This window comes from Rosa chinensis, chromosome 7 (assembly GCF_002994745.2).
Source record: "Rosa chinensis cultivar Old Blush chromosome 7, RchiOBHm-V2, whole genome shotgun sequence".
Classification (NCBI taxonomy): Eukaryota; Viridiplantae; Streptophyta; class Magnoliopsida; order Rosales; family Rosaceae; genus Rosa; species Rosa chinensis.
Window position 1 is genome coordinate 21399627 of NC_037094.1, and position 16901 is coordinate 21416527.

The 16901-nt window shown below is 41.6% G+C and overlaps 1 protein-coding gene across 1 annotated transcript; it reads left to right on the top strand.

Moving 5' to 3' along the window:
- Window positions 1–600: 600 nt before the first annotated feature.
- On the top strand, window positions 601–3760 carry LOC112177583 (3-isopropylmalate dehydratase small subunit 1-like). The gene is made up of 2 exons (XM_040511364.1): window positions 601–738; window positions 2849–3760. The coding sequence occupies exons 1-2, from the start codon at window positions 601–603 to the stop codon at window positions 3581–3583; spliced, it is 873 nt and encodes a 290-aa protein (XP_040367298.1). The 3' UTR covers window positions 3584–3760.
- The last annotated feature ends 13141 nt before the right edge of the window (window positions 3761–16901 follow it).

Sequence of the window (16901 nt, forward strand, 5' to 3'; positions counted from 1 at the left end):
TTTTGTAAACTGAAAACCGACAGAAACCGAACCCATTCCGGCCGGTTCGGTTTTCGGGCTTTTTCGGGCCCAAAATGCCAGTTCTGCCTGTTTTGCCAGTTTTGGTACCTGGAAGACTGGAAAGCATATCAAATTATAATGCTGTGAAATAAACTCATTAACATAACTGTAATCAATTTGCAATAATCAAGTTTACAGTTTACAAACAAACTCAAGAGTCCAGAATACAAAACGTGGACTGAAGTTGCCGCTTGGACTAGGCATGTACACGATCTTGAGCTACAAAAACGACACAAATCTCCCACCGTGAATTTGCGGGAGAATCTGACCGCTCCTCTGGCAAGCGCTTCCAGAGAAGCACCTCCCTGCAATCGTTTCAAGTTCACAAGCACAAAAGCAAATTTGAACACTAAATATTCAAAAACACAAACGCAAATTGCATCCAAATGATAACCAACTCAATCGGAAAATTGCAGAAGATGAATACCTCGATGGCGTTCTTGAGGAGGAGGTCGTCTTCCGGGCTCCACGGCGGCGCCGAAGCCGTCGCTGCCATGCGGATCTGGCGTCTCCGATAAGATAATGTCTGAAATTACAGCGATGAGGGAAATGGTGTACCTGGGTAAAGTTGAGAGCTTGAAGCTGGGAAACCGGTCTCGGGGCTCGCCGCTGCCTCACCGTCCCGGAGAATCCAACTCCACCACCTTCAAGCTCCGACGTAGAGCCCCGTCTTCTCCAGTGCACGGATCGTGTTTTGTTTCGATTTAATCAGAAATTGAAGGGTGAGGGAGGAGAGACTGAGAGAGTGAAAGGGAGATTTCAGATTTCAGTGAAGGCCTATCGGATCTGGGTTTATCAATTTCTGAAATTTGGGGCTTAGACTGAGAGAGGGAGGCTGAGGTCGACAAGCAAACAGATGGTATCAAACAATTTAGGGTTTTTTTTTTTAATATTTAATTTATTATTATAACACCCAATCATGGACTGACATGTGGCAACTGCTACAGTTCGGGTCGGTTTGGGCTTTCGGGCCCTGAAAATATGAAACCCGAGACCGAACCGATTACATGAATTCGGGTCGGGCTTTAGACCGAACCGAAAATTTCAATTCTAAAACCGAACCGAATCGGGCTTTTTTCCTCTGTTCGGGTCGGTTCCTCAGTCTTTCGGGTCCGGACGCCCACCCCTACTCCTACCAAGCCATCAATCCAGACCTTCACCTTGTCCCCAGGCCCAGACCAGATCAAATTGACAAACCGATCCAAACGATCACCACGCCCCCCAATCTCACAACCGCAGTGGTGACAAAGTAACAACTATCTAATCGGGATACCACCAGTTGCCACTGCAACCCTCAAACCCATGCTTAGAACCCTGGACTTCTAATTGACGTTTTTTGTGAAATCTGCTTACAGTACGTGCTGGCTTGAGACATATCCCCTTCCCACCTCTAAATGGTAATTCATTTGGCATCTTCGGGTTCCTCCAAAAGATCAAGATTTTTTTTGCTTGTTTTCTCAATGTAAAATTTTTACCGATGAGCAAAGAAAAAGAAGAAATTTAACTAATGATTATTCATGCCCTTTTTGCATCGATCCTCTGGAGTCTTCACTTCACACCCTCTACAGTTGCCCTTAAGCAACGTTGACATAGAGCAGCATTCCCTCCCCTCCATTGCTCGCCATTCTTTTTCTTTCAACTTTGAGGATTCGTTATTTACAAATATGAGTTTGAAACCTGAATTCCAACTCTAATCAGTGGAAGGGCATATTTACTAATGCTTGTTGCATGTCTAAATGGAGATGTTTTGATGCTCAATTCAAAACTCCTTTCAATACAAAAAAAAAATTTGAAGATTAGTTTTCGTGCCAATTAGTAGACATCCACGAGATCAAGTTGTTATGGCATGGCCTCCCCCTTGTGTTAGAGTCGCCAAAATTAATGTTGATGGTTTTAGACTTTTAGATTAGCTTCTTTTGGTGGAATTGAAGTTGGGGGATTACTCCAAAATAGTCGTGGCATGGGGATTGGAAATTAGGTTTCTCTAGGGCTAGGTACATGATAAATTTGGCAATGGAGCCATGGGCATTGTATTTTGGTTTAAGATCTCCGGTTTTAATTTTAATTGATTCATTGTGGAATCTAATTCTTCTCTTATGACGAATTTGATGAAAATGCAGTGAGATGAGACTCATCCTCCCCACAGCTTACTATTGATTTACAAGACAACTTAAAATTTAAATGAAACATACCTGCACGAAATGTAACATGGATGTTGATGCATATATTTTCTGTTAATCACTGAGTCAGTAGTGTCTAAAACTTACACTAGACATGAACTATTTCCATCATCGTCGAAATACGAAATTGTCAGCTCTAAACCTGTTATACCTTTCAATTCCACTGCTGAGTGGAAGCTAAAGAAGAATTTGATCATAGAAGACATTAAGGCTCTTATGTTCACCATGGACTCCTAACCATCCTAAAAGTATAACTATATAGCTCATTACCATGGACTTCCTAATCCTAAAAGTTTAACTCATTGTATTGCTAAGTTCGCTCTCAATGAGCACCTGTATTGAATTTGTGTCAAAATGGATAAACAATGGTTATGATTTTCAATCGAAAAAAAAAAAAAAAAAAATCACATTGGTCTGTCGTTTAGATAGCGTACGACTTGTCAACTTACAAATCCAACCTAACCACTTCCGTCCAAACGACAAGTATTTTACAGAAGCTCACCCAGCGAGTGAGTACCCCTCACTCCACTTCCTCCAGCCGCCTCCATTTCCTTATTCTCAAAATTCCCGATGGCCGCCACCTCCCTCTCCATCTCCCCAAACCCTAGCTTCACCACTACCTCCTCTCACAAACCCTCTCCCTCTCTCTCAACCCCAACCCACCTCAAATTCCCAACCAGCACCTCCTCTCCCATCCCCGCCAAATCCCTATCCACCCTTCACCTCTCCCAAACCCCACCCCACGCGCCACCTTCTCCACACGCGCCTCCGCCGCAGCCTCCACCACTCCCTCTACCACCTTCCACGGCCTCTGCTACGTCGTCGGCGACAACATCGACACCGACCAGATCATCCCCGCCGAGTACCTCACCCTCGTCCCCTCCAACCCCTCCGAGTACGAGAAGCTCGGCTCCTACGCCCTCTGCGGCCTCCCGGCGTCCTACTCCACGCGATTCGTCGACCCCAACGAGACCAAGTCCAAGTACTCCATCGTCATCGGCGGCGCCAACTTCGGCTGCGGCTCGTCCCGCGAGCACGCGCCGGTGGCTCTCGGCGCGGCCGGAGTCGCGGCGGTGGTGGCGGAGTCGTACGCGCGCATCTTTTTCAGGAACTCGGTGGCCACCGGCGAGGTGTACCCGCTGGAATCGGAGACGAGGATTTGCGAGGAGTGCAGGACCGGTGATGTGGTGAGCATTGAGCTGAGCGAGAGCCGTCTGATCAATCACACGACTGGGAAAGAGTATGTGTTGAAGCCGATTGGGGATGCCGGTCCGGTTATCAGTGCTGGTGGCATATTTGCTTATGCTAGAGAGGCTGGGATGATCCCAACTTTGTCTGGTTAGATTTTTTAACAATTTCGGTTAAGTTATGATTCTCCTCTGAATATTGATAGAATGCAATTCTCTTTGTGTTTAGGCTGCTTTTGCTTGCTCTATCACGTTTATCGTTTGTATCCTGGTGACTGTTGTATTATGCTATTTAACAAATAAAAGGCAAATAGTTTTTGCAAGTTCTTTTGATCTGTTTCTTGCAAACCTTGCTATCATGGTTGAAATGGTATTAGTTTCGGCTTGCGAGGTTTAAAGTTTTAGTGTTTGAACTCGTTATGGGATTGGAAATGGATGGTGAGAAATGAGAAGATCACCCCTGACAATGTCTGCAAAAAGTTTATTTAGAGAGGACAAAACATTAAAGGAAAGCATTAGTTATGGAAGCTGAAAGCTGTCCCTAGATTGTAGTTCTAGAAGTTTTGATGTTCATGGTTGTTGAAAGGCAGACTTGGACGGAATGGTCCTATAGTTGGATATAGATAGATGATAACAATGCCAATGCTCTTAGAAGTATCACTAGTGTGCCTTACTGCTATTGTCTTGTTGAAACTGTTATTCACTACTGGCTTATCAGATGCATTTTGGCATTGCATAGATAAAATATATTACCTCCCTTCTTAGCAAGTATTCCCAAGTCTATCCTTCAAACTTCAACTCTATAGTAGTGTTGTGTCTAGCTAGAGATATGATGTGAAAAGAAAGTGAAGGCAAATGGGTTGAATAGGTTAACCCTTGAAAGAGAAATTGCGATTGACTATTAGCTGATCATCTTAATTGACTGTTATGGAACTTTGAACCTGTTTTCATTTATGACTGTATTTTGCTCGTTGCATCAAAGTAAATGATGTAGTTTATGGCATCACATTAGCCAGCGGTCAATTTGAGGTTCACTACTTTAATTTGGAGTCTGTCGCTGACTATCTAACATACAATATAACTGACTCAGTGACTATATCCAACACCCAGTTGATATGCAATGTCTTCTCTCCTTTTTCTTATCTAATTAAGCTGAGGGCTCAGACTTCTCTTCTGCACATTGTATTTGCCAAGGAGTATATCATGTTATCATGGTAGCTGGATAAAAGTCTTTGGTTTGGCAATCGTGGGTTTCGTTACTTTTCTTCAACTCCATCCTCCCAGAAGATTATAATTCACCAGCTTAACTCCCAAAAGACGAATATTGTGGTGTTCTAACAGCGACAGGTGCATAATCTGATAAATAGTTGAAGCCGGCGGAACTATCTTCACATCCTCCTCTTGTATATAAATAATCCATGACTCTACTTCACAAACTAATCCCTTGAAAGATACAAGAAACTTAATTAGTAGTGGTACAAGTGTCGAGACTGTAAATCAAATGTTGGTGTGGGGGTGATATTAGTTTCTACAGTTAGCATTTTTCTTTTTGTTCTGTTTTCTTTTTCTTTTTTCTGAGGGTATCATTGAAATTTTGGGTGACAAAGTTTACATGGAGAGTGAACTCAGCATATAGTAGGGTGGCAATAGCCACACTCTTTTTTTAATTCCATAAATTGGAACAACGGAACTAACAAACGGATCAAGTACCATGCACAATCTTTGCTTGTGCAGAGCAGAGAGGGCGGATGTTACCCAAAGAACTTTTAATTAAACAAGGAAGTTGCAGAAAAGCTTGACGTACAAGAAATCTCGTTATCTTCCAACAACACCTTTCACATTGCAGATTTAAGTTGCTCTACTTAGGGTTGGATCCAGGATGTCAAGTTTGGGTTAGAATAATAAGCTAATTTTTTTTTCTTGCTAAAAGCACATTAATTTAAAATGATTGAGGTTATTTTTAATAGCTATGTGATACACATTTTATCAACTAACATTAATTTTTTTGTGTTTTTTTTTTTTTTTTTTTAGGGGAATAGATTATATTCCAGTAATCGAAAGATTATAATGACCGTACAAGGTCAATCTAGGGGATCCGAAAATCACCCATTACATTCACTGCTCTAGGCCTCACCATTTGGCCCTTCGGCCCTAAACCTACCCTAAGCCCGCCCGGCCCGTAGGGCCAAAGCCCGACCCGGCCCTTGCATTAGGGCGGGCCGGCCCTTTAAAATAGGGTAGGGTATGGGTTGTGCAATTGAAGCCCGGCCCGATTGAGCCCGTAAGGGCCAAGCCCGGCCCGGCCCTACCCTAAAATTTATATTTTATTTAAATTTATTTTCTATATTACATATTTACATAAAAAGAAATAAGAAATATGTTATTTTAGAGAATGGGTATTAGATTGAACCCAATTAATTTATGAGGCCTGTTTTGCCTAGACTGAACCCAAAGCCCAAAGTGTTGTCAACTAGGTCATTGACTAGAGTCACTCGACCTAAAGACCCTAAACACTTCCAATTCGCATCAACCACCCTATACTGACATATCTTATCGACTCATCCATTTGAGAGAGAGAGAGAGAAGCAGTCTGATCCGCGTCGCCGACTCCTAGACCCCGTCGCTGCCCTTCACCGATCTGGCAATCCATCCTCCTTCTCCAATCTGTAAAGCCCTCCTCCTCCGCCTGCAGTCCAGTCCGTCGCAGACCCCGAGACCCATCTTCCTTCCTTGACCTCCTTTGCCGATCCCGAGACCCATCCTCCTTCTCCGATCCGTAAACCCCTCCTCCTCCGCCTGCAGTTCAACCCGCCGCAGACCTCGACCCATCCTCCGCCTGCAGTTCAACCCTTCGCTGCCCGTCGCAGACCTCGAGATCCATCCTCCTCCGCCTTGCAGTCCAACCAGTAGCAGCCCTCCGCTGACTCCGAGGCCTGGCACCGCCCTCTGCTGATCCTGAGACCCAGTCGTCGCCCTTCCCCGACGCCTTTACCAATATAAAACGCAAGCATTCGACTATTTGAGAATAAAGATTGAAGCTTTTGCTTCTGGATAGCATGATGATGGAGATTGCAGAATAAAGACTGAAGCTTTCGAGTTTCACAACTGTGGGTAGTGAAATAACCCGATTGTTTGTCTAGGTACGCCAATTAGCTACTCAATTTAACATTTCCTTTGGTTTTGCAGAGAATTTTTCTAGTTACGGTTCAAATTTGATGACCTACTTGTTGGTGTTTTCTGATTTTCTGTTTGGGTTGAGAGATAGAGAGAGGGAAGAAGACTCCCACTTGTTGGTGTATTGTTTTGAACTGCACATTACGGTTCTTATAACTAAGTATTGTTTTGAACGAGTCAATCCCAAATATGTGCATAAGTAATCTGCTATTGTTGGTTTATAGATGGTTTAATGTATTGTATTTTAACATATTTTTGTTTTGTGTTTTAACAGATTCATGGGAAGAGAGGATTATTGGATCTTGACTACGGAAGTCTTCAAGAATGACACCTTTCCTACTATTTTTTTTCTTGAACTGATGTAGGCTACATCATTTAGTAACTTTAGTTTATGTAAATATTGTAATTGATGATATGGAGATTTCAGAATTCAGACTATAAGTCTATGATATTGAAGACATTCAGTGATTTCAGTTATTCAAATTAAGAGGTTAGATCTTTGAGAGTTTGAGTTAAAAAGTGTTAAACTGTTAAACAGAGAAAGGCCCGGCCCGGCCCTTTCAACCCTTGTGAAATGGGCCTTAAGGGCGGGTAAGGGTTTACATATTGAAGCCCTGGCCCGGCCCTAAGTTTTGTTGACTTGGTCAAAGTCCGCCCCGGCCCGACCCTAAGCCCTAAAATTTAGGGTAGGGCTGGCCCAAGCCCGGCCCATGATGACCCCTACACTGCTCAAGTAGTGCACTGACTGCACATATAAAATGACTACTAGCCTTGAGTCCCTAGACTACTACATCGTAATCAAAGGGAAGCAACAAAATTCAACTAATAAACCAATATATCCGCCTAAAACTTTTTTGGTGTACATCAATACTGGCCATTGGATTGAACACACTGTTAGCACAAAAATATCACGACATAAACAAGGCCAAAGCCCAATACAACCTCCAAAAATGAGGACCTTTATTGACTAAACAAATTAAACTAAATAACACAAACTATAAATAAATGAATTTTGAGAAATGGAGGTCATTTACTATACTCAATCCTATCATGAAAAAGAATTGATAAAACTAGAAATACTTTTATGTATAATTAGTAAAAAAGAGAAGAAAATGAGAATTAGTTAAAGAAGAAAGAAATAAAAGGAAAAGAAGAAAGAATTGAAGAAGAAAGAAAAAAAAAACTGACTCCATTGGGATCAAACCAACGACCTAATCTGTGGACAAGTAATGCTTTAATCAACTAGTCTATAGAGTATAGATTACTTATGTAAGCATAAAACATTTCATGGTATATAGCTGTTATAGAAAAGTGACTAATTTTAGTTTACCCCCTTGAGGTTTGGGTCGAACATCATGTTAGTCCCTGTGATTTCAATTTAATTAATAATACCCTTAAACTTTCTAATTTCATCAGCCGTGTCTAATTTTACTTGCTCCATCCAAATTGAACGTTAACTCCGACTATAGAGACCACTTTAAGGGCTAAAATAGTTATTTCCTATTTCGGCCAACCAATTCTCTATTTTGATATTGAACCCTCTGTTACTAAAAAAAAAAAAAAAATCTTCTTTGTGTTCAAGTAAATCCAGAATATGTGTCTGGCCCAAACTCTAGGTTACTTGCTCTAGTTGTAATAGGGTTTATGTTAGAGATATTAGTAGATATTCAATCATTGTACGATTATGTTTCCATGTACAACTTTATCTCTATGCTTGTAATCCTCTATATAAAGAGGCCCCTATTATTAATGAAAGCACGACTCAATTTTCTTGCAATTTCAGTTTTCCTTAAACACGTTATCAGCACGAAGCTCTAACCCTGAAACCCTAATTTCGTAGCCCTCAAATCCGAGCAACCATCGCCGCACACCTTGAAGCCCCCAATCCCAGGAGCCCATAACCGGCAGCGGAGTCACCATAACCGGTGGGAAAAGTACAAAACCACCCCTCCCAGAAGAGAAAACTGATTCCTACCTGGTTCGCTACCTTCATACCTCCTACTACAGTCAAATTTGATCACCATTAGTGCCCTGACTCTCGGATCCAGGAACTGGAATCATATCTCCCAGAACCGGCTATAAAGTTACCGGATCGGGGCAGCAGCTCTGCCAGCGAAAGAAAGAAAGAAAAAAAACCAGTAGAAGGAAAGAAAAAAAAAAAGAGAAGGAAGGAGGCAGCCCACGAAGAAGCGGCCCACATCTTCAGTCAAAGAAGCCCATGTGCTGACAGAAGAAAAGAAAGAAAGGCATGCGGCCCACGTGCCAGTAGAAGAAGAAGAAGAAAAAGAAAAGAAAAGAGAGGAAGCGGGCACAGAAGAAGAAAAGAAAGAGAAGAAAAAGAAAAAAGTCAAAGAAAAAAAGGTAATTTTTGATTAAATGTTTCTGCTTTCCGTACTTTCAAATTCTTTTTTTTTTTTTTTTTTCGGGGACTTGCAACCTCCCTTCCTCTATCCCTCTTTCTTCTTCATAAGGGGACCAAAAGCCGAACTATGGGGGTTCGTGCTCACTCCAAGCTTGGAGCTTGTAGAGTCCTCCAAACTTAGAGTTTGTTGAGAAGTTATGATCGACCACAAACACATCATTGTTAGGGATGACAAAAATCCCCAGCGGGGCGAAGCTCCATTAGATACCCGCTCCTAATGGGGGGAGAATTCGGAGACAAATGGGGAATGGAGATGGGGATCCCCAATCCCTGCTATCTAAGATTGGGGATGGGGCGGGGATGGTATTGTGATCCCCATCTCCAAACCCGCCCTAATAATATATACATATATTTAACTTATATATTTTTTAATTTATTTTTTATAATATAAATCATAAAAATATACATTTACTACTTTACTTTAATGGTGTTTTGACTTTGCACTCACTAAATTATGATTTATGAATTTAATCATGTTTTAAATTTATTTGTTGTAGATTTTGATATTTAAAAAGGCAATATGAGAAAAAAATTGTTTAATTTATTAAATTCTTATTGGGGATTTGGGGCTGATTTGGAGGCTTAGTCCCCAGTGGGGATGGGGACGGGGAATCCCCAATATATTTTTATTGAGGATGGAGGTAGAGAATGACCCCGGGGATGGGGATGGTATTGTGATCCCTATCCCCAACTCGCCCCATTGCCATCATTAATCATTGTTTCGATATAATCCAATACCTCTTGGAATAAAATTTTTTGGAAGAGACTACGCTCAGAAATTTTATTGCTTTCATGGTAGCCTTTTTCGCTCTGAAACTAACTCTTTTTCTTGTTCTCTTTCAGATGAGTAACCTAAACAAACTGGACTTCGTCAATTAGGAAACACTGGCTCTGAATATCACAAGTGGGTTTGTGATGTCCGCCAGCATCTCAAGGCCGATGGAATCCTGGATACAATTCTCGGGCCAGCCAGGACGTGCTAACTGTTGAGCAAGCTCAAGCTTTGGATGCAAATAGAGCAACCTTGGATTCTCGAGCCCAGCTAGGACGTGCTAACTGTTGAGCAAGTTCAAGCTTTGGAAGCAAATAGAGTAGTCTTGGAGGCAAATAAGGAGAAAGCCATCATTCTAATGACTCGTCATATGGATGATTCGCTCCAGTACGAGTATATAAATGAAGAAAACCCCCAAAGGCTGTGGGTCTTACTCAAAGAAAGATTTGGCAACGTTTGAGACTCCCTGCTTCCTGATCTAAAAGTGAGATGGCACAGCCTCCGCTTCTGTGATTTCAAGTCAGTTCTTGTCTACAACTCGGAAGCACTTCACATTAAATCCTTAATGAAATTCTGTGGAAAAGATATCACAGATACGATGTTGATTGAGAAGACTCTTTCTACCTTCCCCGTTTCTGCTTTGATGGTTGCTAAGAACTATCGAATCAATTTTATTGCAGGACTGATCACAAGGTTTCATGAGCTCATTGGAGCTATGAATGTCGCTGAAAAGCATGACAACATCTTTGTGAAGAACTATAATTCGAGACCCGTGGGAACAGAGCATATTCCAGGGTCCAATTATAGTCTCACCCCTAAGGGAGGGCGCCAAGAGCGAAACTCTAAATTTATGGACAATTTTGGACATTTTGGTTCATATTCTCGCTCTAATGAGGAAGGTAACCGTCAAAACAGGCGGACACAGAACCGAAGAGGTCAATGTGGAGAGAGAGAGAGAGAGAGGCAATGCCTCTGGCCATGTTGGTGGCACCACCAACATTAAGAGTCATCCAAATGACGCTTTTAAAGCGCCTTAATCAATGGAGTCTGAGCACAGAGATGTATGTTCCTGATATAGAGTATCCGGTCATTGGCCTGGGCACACATTTGTAGAGCTCATGAAGATATTGTCACCGCCTACAAAACATATTGTGAAGCAAGAGAAGCTCACTATGTGGAACAAGAAGATCAAGAAGGTGATCTAGAATGAAGGATTGAAGACTTCAGATCTGGCTGAGATCAATAAATCACCAATTCTGTTTAAGTTTTTATTTTTTCAAGAGATGTAATAGGCAATTGCCATTTACTTTGTAGTAAATGTCATTGGTTTGGTTTTTCTTCACATAGGCTCATCCAAAATGAGTGTGATGTCTAGGAAGGTTTTGAGATAAGTGGTACTTAAGCGAGTTTTGCTCCACCGACATCTCTCTACTCACCTGGTCATATTTATTTTGGAGTTAACGAAAGAAGTTACACGACTACCATTGGTTTGCATTAGCTAGTACTTGGATTAGATTCTATTAATGGTTAAGAAACAATGATGTACTCCGTTGGCTTATGAATAAAATTTCGAGTTCTTATGACTCCATTTTGATTTTGAGCATAGTACTTTGTGACTACGATGGCTGGGCTATCAGAATTAGTTCAAGGATATGGAATGACCCAAATTCCACTTGCCCAATGGCACCTTCATTACCGTCACATAAACTCTCTCGCTCCTAGGGAGAATCGAACCCTATTGAGCTATTCGAGCCAACGGATTCCATGCGAAAACGTATGTAGAGAACAAAAATGACTTTGCAATACCTCTAATGATTACGAATAAATGCGCATCTTAGAGAAGTTTATGTGTCTCTCTGGTGGATTCTGTGTCACTATTCGAGCATTAAATCCAATAAAGTCATGAGATAAGATCTCTTAGATTTAGACACATATTGGCTTTGTCACGACAGGATAGATCATCCTGGTCATGATATGATGATCCGTTTACTAAAGAATTCACATGGACATCCATTCTTTTGAGCGAAACGAAGCAAGAATCAAAAGTTGATTCTTGGACTAAGTGTGACTGCCGCCGCCACTGCCTCTCGCATCGCCGCCATCCACCGCAGGCCTAGGGCCGTCGTAGTCCCTTCTAATGATGCCATGGTTGGCGTCTCCCATGGCCATGATGGCATGGATGGTGTCCATCATGGTGATGGTGCCTTAGGTGATGCTACAATCACCAACTTCACTTCAAATAGCGTTTCAGACACTCATGACTCAACCAAAATCCTCATTGGTTGCTTCTAAAGCCTCTCGCTCGTTTTACAAAGCCCTTTTCTTTAGGGATATTAGGATTGAGACCGTCCTATGCAAAGGATATGAAAATATTCATTCTGTTCTTACATAGAATCCATGGGGATCCTGTGGACTGATTCAACCAACTTGCGGACGTTTAAATATTTCATGGTGTTGGTTGACACGCAAACACGCTAGTCACGTGGCGTGCTGTTGTCCACCTATAAATGCTGCTTATACTACACTCCTAGCACATATCATATGACAATAGCCTCACTTCCCGGATCATATTCAATCAATTGGACTTGACAATGCTAGAGAGTTTATATCAAAAATTTTCGATGGTTATTGCAATGGGACTGATGTTAGACATTATATTCTCATGTACACACCCAAATGGTCTCGCGGAACCGACTACGATGGTAGTCCGGACATTGGTAATGCCCACCAATCTCCTTATATCCTCTTGGGGTGATGCAATATTGCATGCAGGTATGTCGTTCGTCTACGACCCACTGCCACTCAAACAATCTCTACATTACAGCTAGTGACTGGGTACAAGTATCTCGTACTTATGCATATTTGATTGTGCCATTTATGTACCAATTGCGCCGCCATAACACACTATGATGGGTCCTTACAGACGAATGGGCAACTAAATTGGATTTGAGACTCCAACAAATCGTTAGCTACTTAATGCCTTTGCAAGGCGATCTCCTTACCCCTAGATTTGTGGATTGTCACTTTGATGAGACAGTCTTCTAGTCATTAAGGGGAGATAAGAACACGGATGATGTTCAACATGAACGACAAGAATTGTCGTGATCTGTCCCCACTATGTCTCATCTCGATCCCCACTAAAGTGACGAGATCACACATATCTGCTGCAAACATGTCTGCAAGGATAGATGTCCATATGAGAGGACGTAGCTCCACCCTACATGGAGGTAGGCATGGCACCAACGCCATAGAGAGTGGCACTCAGGCATTACAGGCCATAGCTCCAGCTAGGTTGCGTGGGAGGCCCGTGGGTTCGAAGTATACTTTGGCACAACCCAATCCTTAGATCATCAACACTCAAAATCGGTCTCATAAGAATCTTCTGGATTATGGTTATAGTTGGGGGACGCCTCAACGTCAGAACCTATTCATGAGAATATAGAGCTCTATAAAAATTACACTAGTGTACATGAGACGTGGGTTAGAAACTTCATCATAATTGATGATGTAGTCGCGCATTTCGTTGCGCATGAGTTTGTTGAGTCCGATGATTTCAAACCACGCTCCGTTGATGAATGAATGTCAACGTGGAGAAATTCGGCCTTTCGGCCTAAATAGAAAGATGCGATATAGGTTAAGTTGGATTATCTAACGAAAATGAAGGTTTTTAGAGCCTGAGATGCCAACACCTCCTAATATAAAACTTGTTGACTAATGGGTCTTCGTTAGAAAGCGTGATAAGAAAAAGATCTGGTAATCTGGCCTTATGGCGCAAGGCTTCTCACAAAACGCCCTAGAATTGACTACGATGAGACATATTCTCTCGTAATGGATGTCATTGCATTCCACTACCTTGTTAGTTTGGTAGTTTCTGAATAACTAAACATGAGGCTTACGAATGTTGTCACTACGTATCTTTATGGGGATCTAGATATGGAATATATATGAAGGTTCATAGTGAACTTCCTTGACCCAAGTCAAGTGGCTCTGGACCACGGAACACCTTTGCAATGAAGTTGAAAAGCTCACTAAAGTGACTACTTGATTAGGAAGGGATAAGTAAATGCCCGCGTGTTTCCATAATAAGTTTCAGATTCTATCGCGGTTCATGTTGGACATGATCTTCATTGGAAGCCCTTAAAGAGTTAAGGGAAACCGCTGAACACTTGAAATCCGAGTTTGAGATGAAGGATCTTGGGAGAACACGATTATGTCTCGGTTTGGAACTTGAGGATCGTGTGGATAGATGCTTAGGCATTTTGACAAGGTCAACCCTTCGAGCACCCCATGATCGTCTGTAGTCTTAATCTTGAAAAGGATCCTCTTCGTCCGAAGGATGATGACGAAGCTGTGCTAGAGGCAAAAGTGTCTTACTTAAGTACAATAGGCGCATTATTATACTTAGCTCAATACACAAGACCAGACATCTCATTTGCAGTGAACTTGTTAGCTAGGTATAGCTCTGCGCCAACACGACGTCATTGGATTGGTGTAAAAGATATCTTTCGATACCTAAGTGGTATAATTGATATGTGTTTGTTCTATCCCTACAGAGAGACGATGGATTCGGACCCATCATATGTCAAGAACGCCACCAACAGTGGTCTGCGTTCCCTTTCCCCATCCTAAAATGACATTAGTGTCGCTTTTGACCACTCGACCATTCTCCCCTTCCCGGGTCGAGGCCCCCCCTCAATGGGTTCTAAGAAGGCCCTGAATCAATCAAAATATTGATTGACAAGATCCGTTTCGGAAACGTAGAATGTCAGAGAAATTCAAATTAAAAGGTTTTTGCTGATGCTTGGTACCTCTCTGACCCACACAAAGGTCATTCCCAAAACTGGTTATGTGTTCACCATAGGTAAGACCGTGATATCTTGGAGGTCTACAGAACAGACCATAGTCGCTATATCTTTGAACCATGCAGAGATTATTGCTCTTCACGAAGTGGTTAGTGAATGTATATGGATTAGATCCATAATTACGCATATTCAAACAATTGTGTTTGAAGTCTACCACAGATGAGCCTACGAGCATTTAGGATAACGCTGCTTGTTTTGAACAAATGAAGCAAGACTACATAAAAACGACAACACCAAGCATAATCAGCAACAACAGACTTTCCTCAAGATCAAAGTGAACTAGGTTCGATATGAGGACAGTGTGACAGACTTGCTCACTAAGTTATTGCCTAAATTCCACTTTCAAGAAACATGTTGGTAGTATCGTTTGCAGAAGTTATCCGAACTCCCATGATCGTAGTCATCAGGGAGATGTCTACATATTGATCTCGAAACGTGAAGGGTGTGTTATGGTATTTTCCCCCTTCGACCGAAGTTATTTTTGTCACACTAGATTTTTGTTATTCGGCAAGGTTTTTAATGAGACAACGAGAGAAGCACCATGTTTGGGCGACATAAGGGGAAGTGTTCAAGTAAATCCATAACATGTGTCTGGCCCAAACTCTATGTTACTTGCTCTAGTTGTAATAGGGTTTATGTTAGAGATATTCTTGGAGATATTCGTAGATATCCAATTATTGTATATTATGTTTCCATGTACAACTTTATCTCTATACTTGTAATCTTCTATATAGAGAGACCCCTATTATCAATGAAAGCACGACTCAATTCTCTCTCAATTTCAGTTTTCCTTAAACACTTTGAATAAATTCTAGCTCCAAATTCTTAATTCTCCATCTCAAAATTTGCACTCCACCTTCTGAATTCCGATTTCCTAATCCGTTTATTCTGAGCTACCCATTTCTCTTTTACATTTTATATTGTTGGGAAAACACTTCTCTCAGTTCCTCACAAAAAAAAAACCAACCAAAGCTTCAAACTTTTCCTCATTTCATCTTTGTTTTCAGATTCTGTTGAATACCTAATTCGTTTTCATCAAGATCGTGTACTTCTAGGCTTTCCGGTGTTGGTTGTGTGACTAAAGTGAAATTTGATATTGGTTATGTAAAAATTGGGACTTTTGATGAACAGAGTGGTGAAACTGATCTGGGATTTGATCCAGTGGGTATGGAGAATGGTGGAGAAGCTCTAGATGATGATGGGTCTGGATAGTTCAAAGTGAAAAAGGTCTCTGCCTTTTTTGGTTTTGTTTCATTTTCTTCCATTTGTAAAGTAACATAAAGTATTTCTGGCACGTTTACTTACTTGGAATGGAAAATAATCATAAATCGGAGACAAGTGGAATGGGAGAAGAAATGAATCGGTATTGATTTCAGAGGAATGATTCCTAATCCCATCTCCCCCCTTCGTAATCGAATTCCTGAGTATTCAGGAATCGATTCCTGATAAATAGGTGGGACCTACACCAATTCCGATTCCTTCATGTGTTAGTAAACACAGGAATTCTTTTACCTGGAATTATGCCGATTCCTTTATGTGTTAGTAAACACAGGGGTGTTTTTACTCCGTAATCATTCCATTACATTCCATTCCATTCCAAGTAAGTAAACGTGCCCTTCATTCCACGCAATCGCAATCAGAGGCTTCAATTACAATACAACATCAAAAATCTCTATGAAAACGTATCTTGAATCTTCAAATGGGTTTTCTGAATAATATAAATTGAACTTGGACTTGATTATTCACTCCCGGCCTCCCCTGATTGAGGTTGTGATCGATTTGGGGAGGCCTTCGATTGCGAGGTTTTTGGATGATGGGTTCATGCCTCTAAAAACCATCCCTTCATCTTTAATCTGCATCAAGAACCTATCTATGACCTTACTCTAAAAAGGATTTAGCAGTAGCTTTGAGAGAGTAGCAAAACCTTCCCATTTTTGCGGGTTTAACTAGCTTATGCGTTTTCCTCAAGCTGATCCTCGACAACACTAGCATGATGATAATCTCGATCGGGGTCGGAGTCAAGTTGGTCGGAGTAAGGGGGGGGGGGGGGGTGGGTCGGAGATTGACATGATTGTTGGGGAGAGGAGGATCAGGGGAAGAAGAACATATGGTTTTTTTGTCGTGGTTTTTTTTTTGGCTTGAAATTACCATTTTAGCCCTCTGAAGTGGGCTCCACCGTTAGATTTAATGTTCAATTTGGACGGAGCGAATGAAATTGAACACGACAGATGAAATTAAAAAATT

Excerpts from the sequence above, each read along its gene's own strand:
- LOC112177583 (XM_040511364.1), top strand. The coding sequence starts at position 601 with ATGAGGGAAATGGTGTACCTGGGTAAAGTTGAGAGCTTGAAGCTGGGA. Across the intron at positions 739-2,848 it reads GTAGAGCCCCGTCTTCTCCA|CTTCACCACTACCTCCTCTC; the intron begins GTGCACGGATCG and ends CCCAAACCCTAG.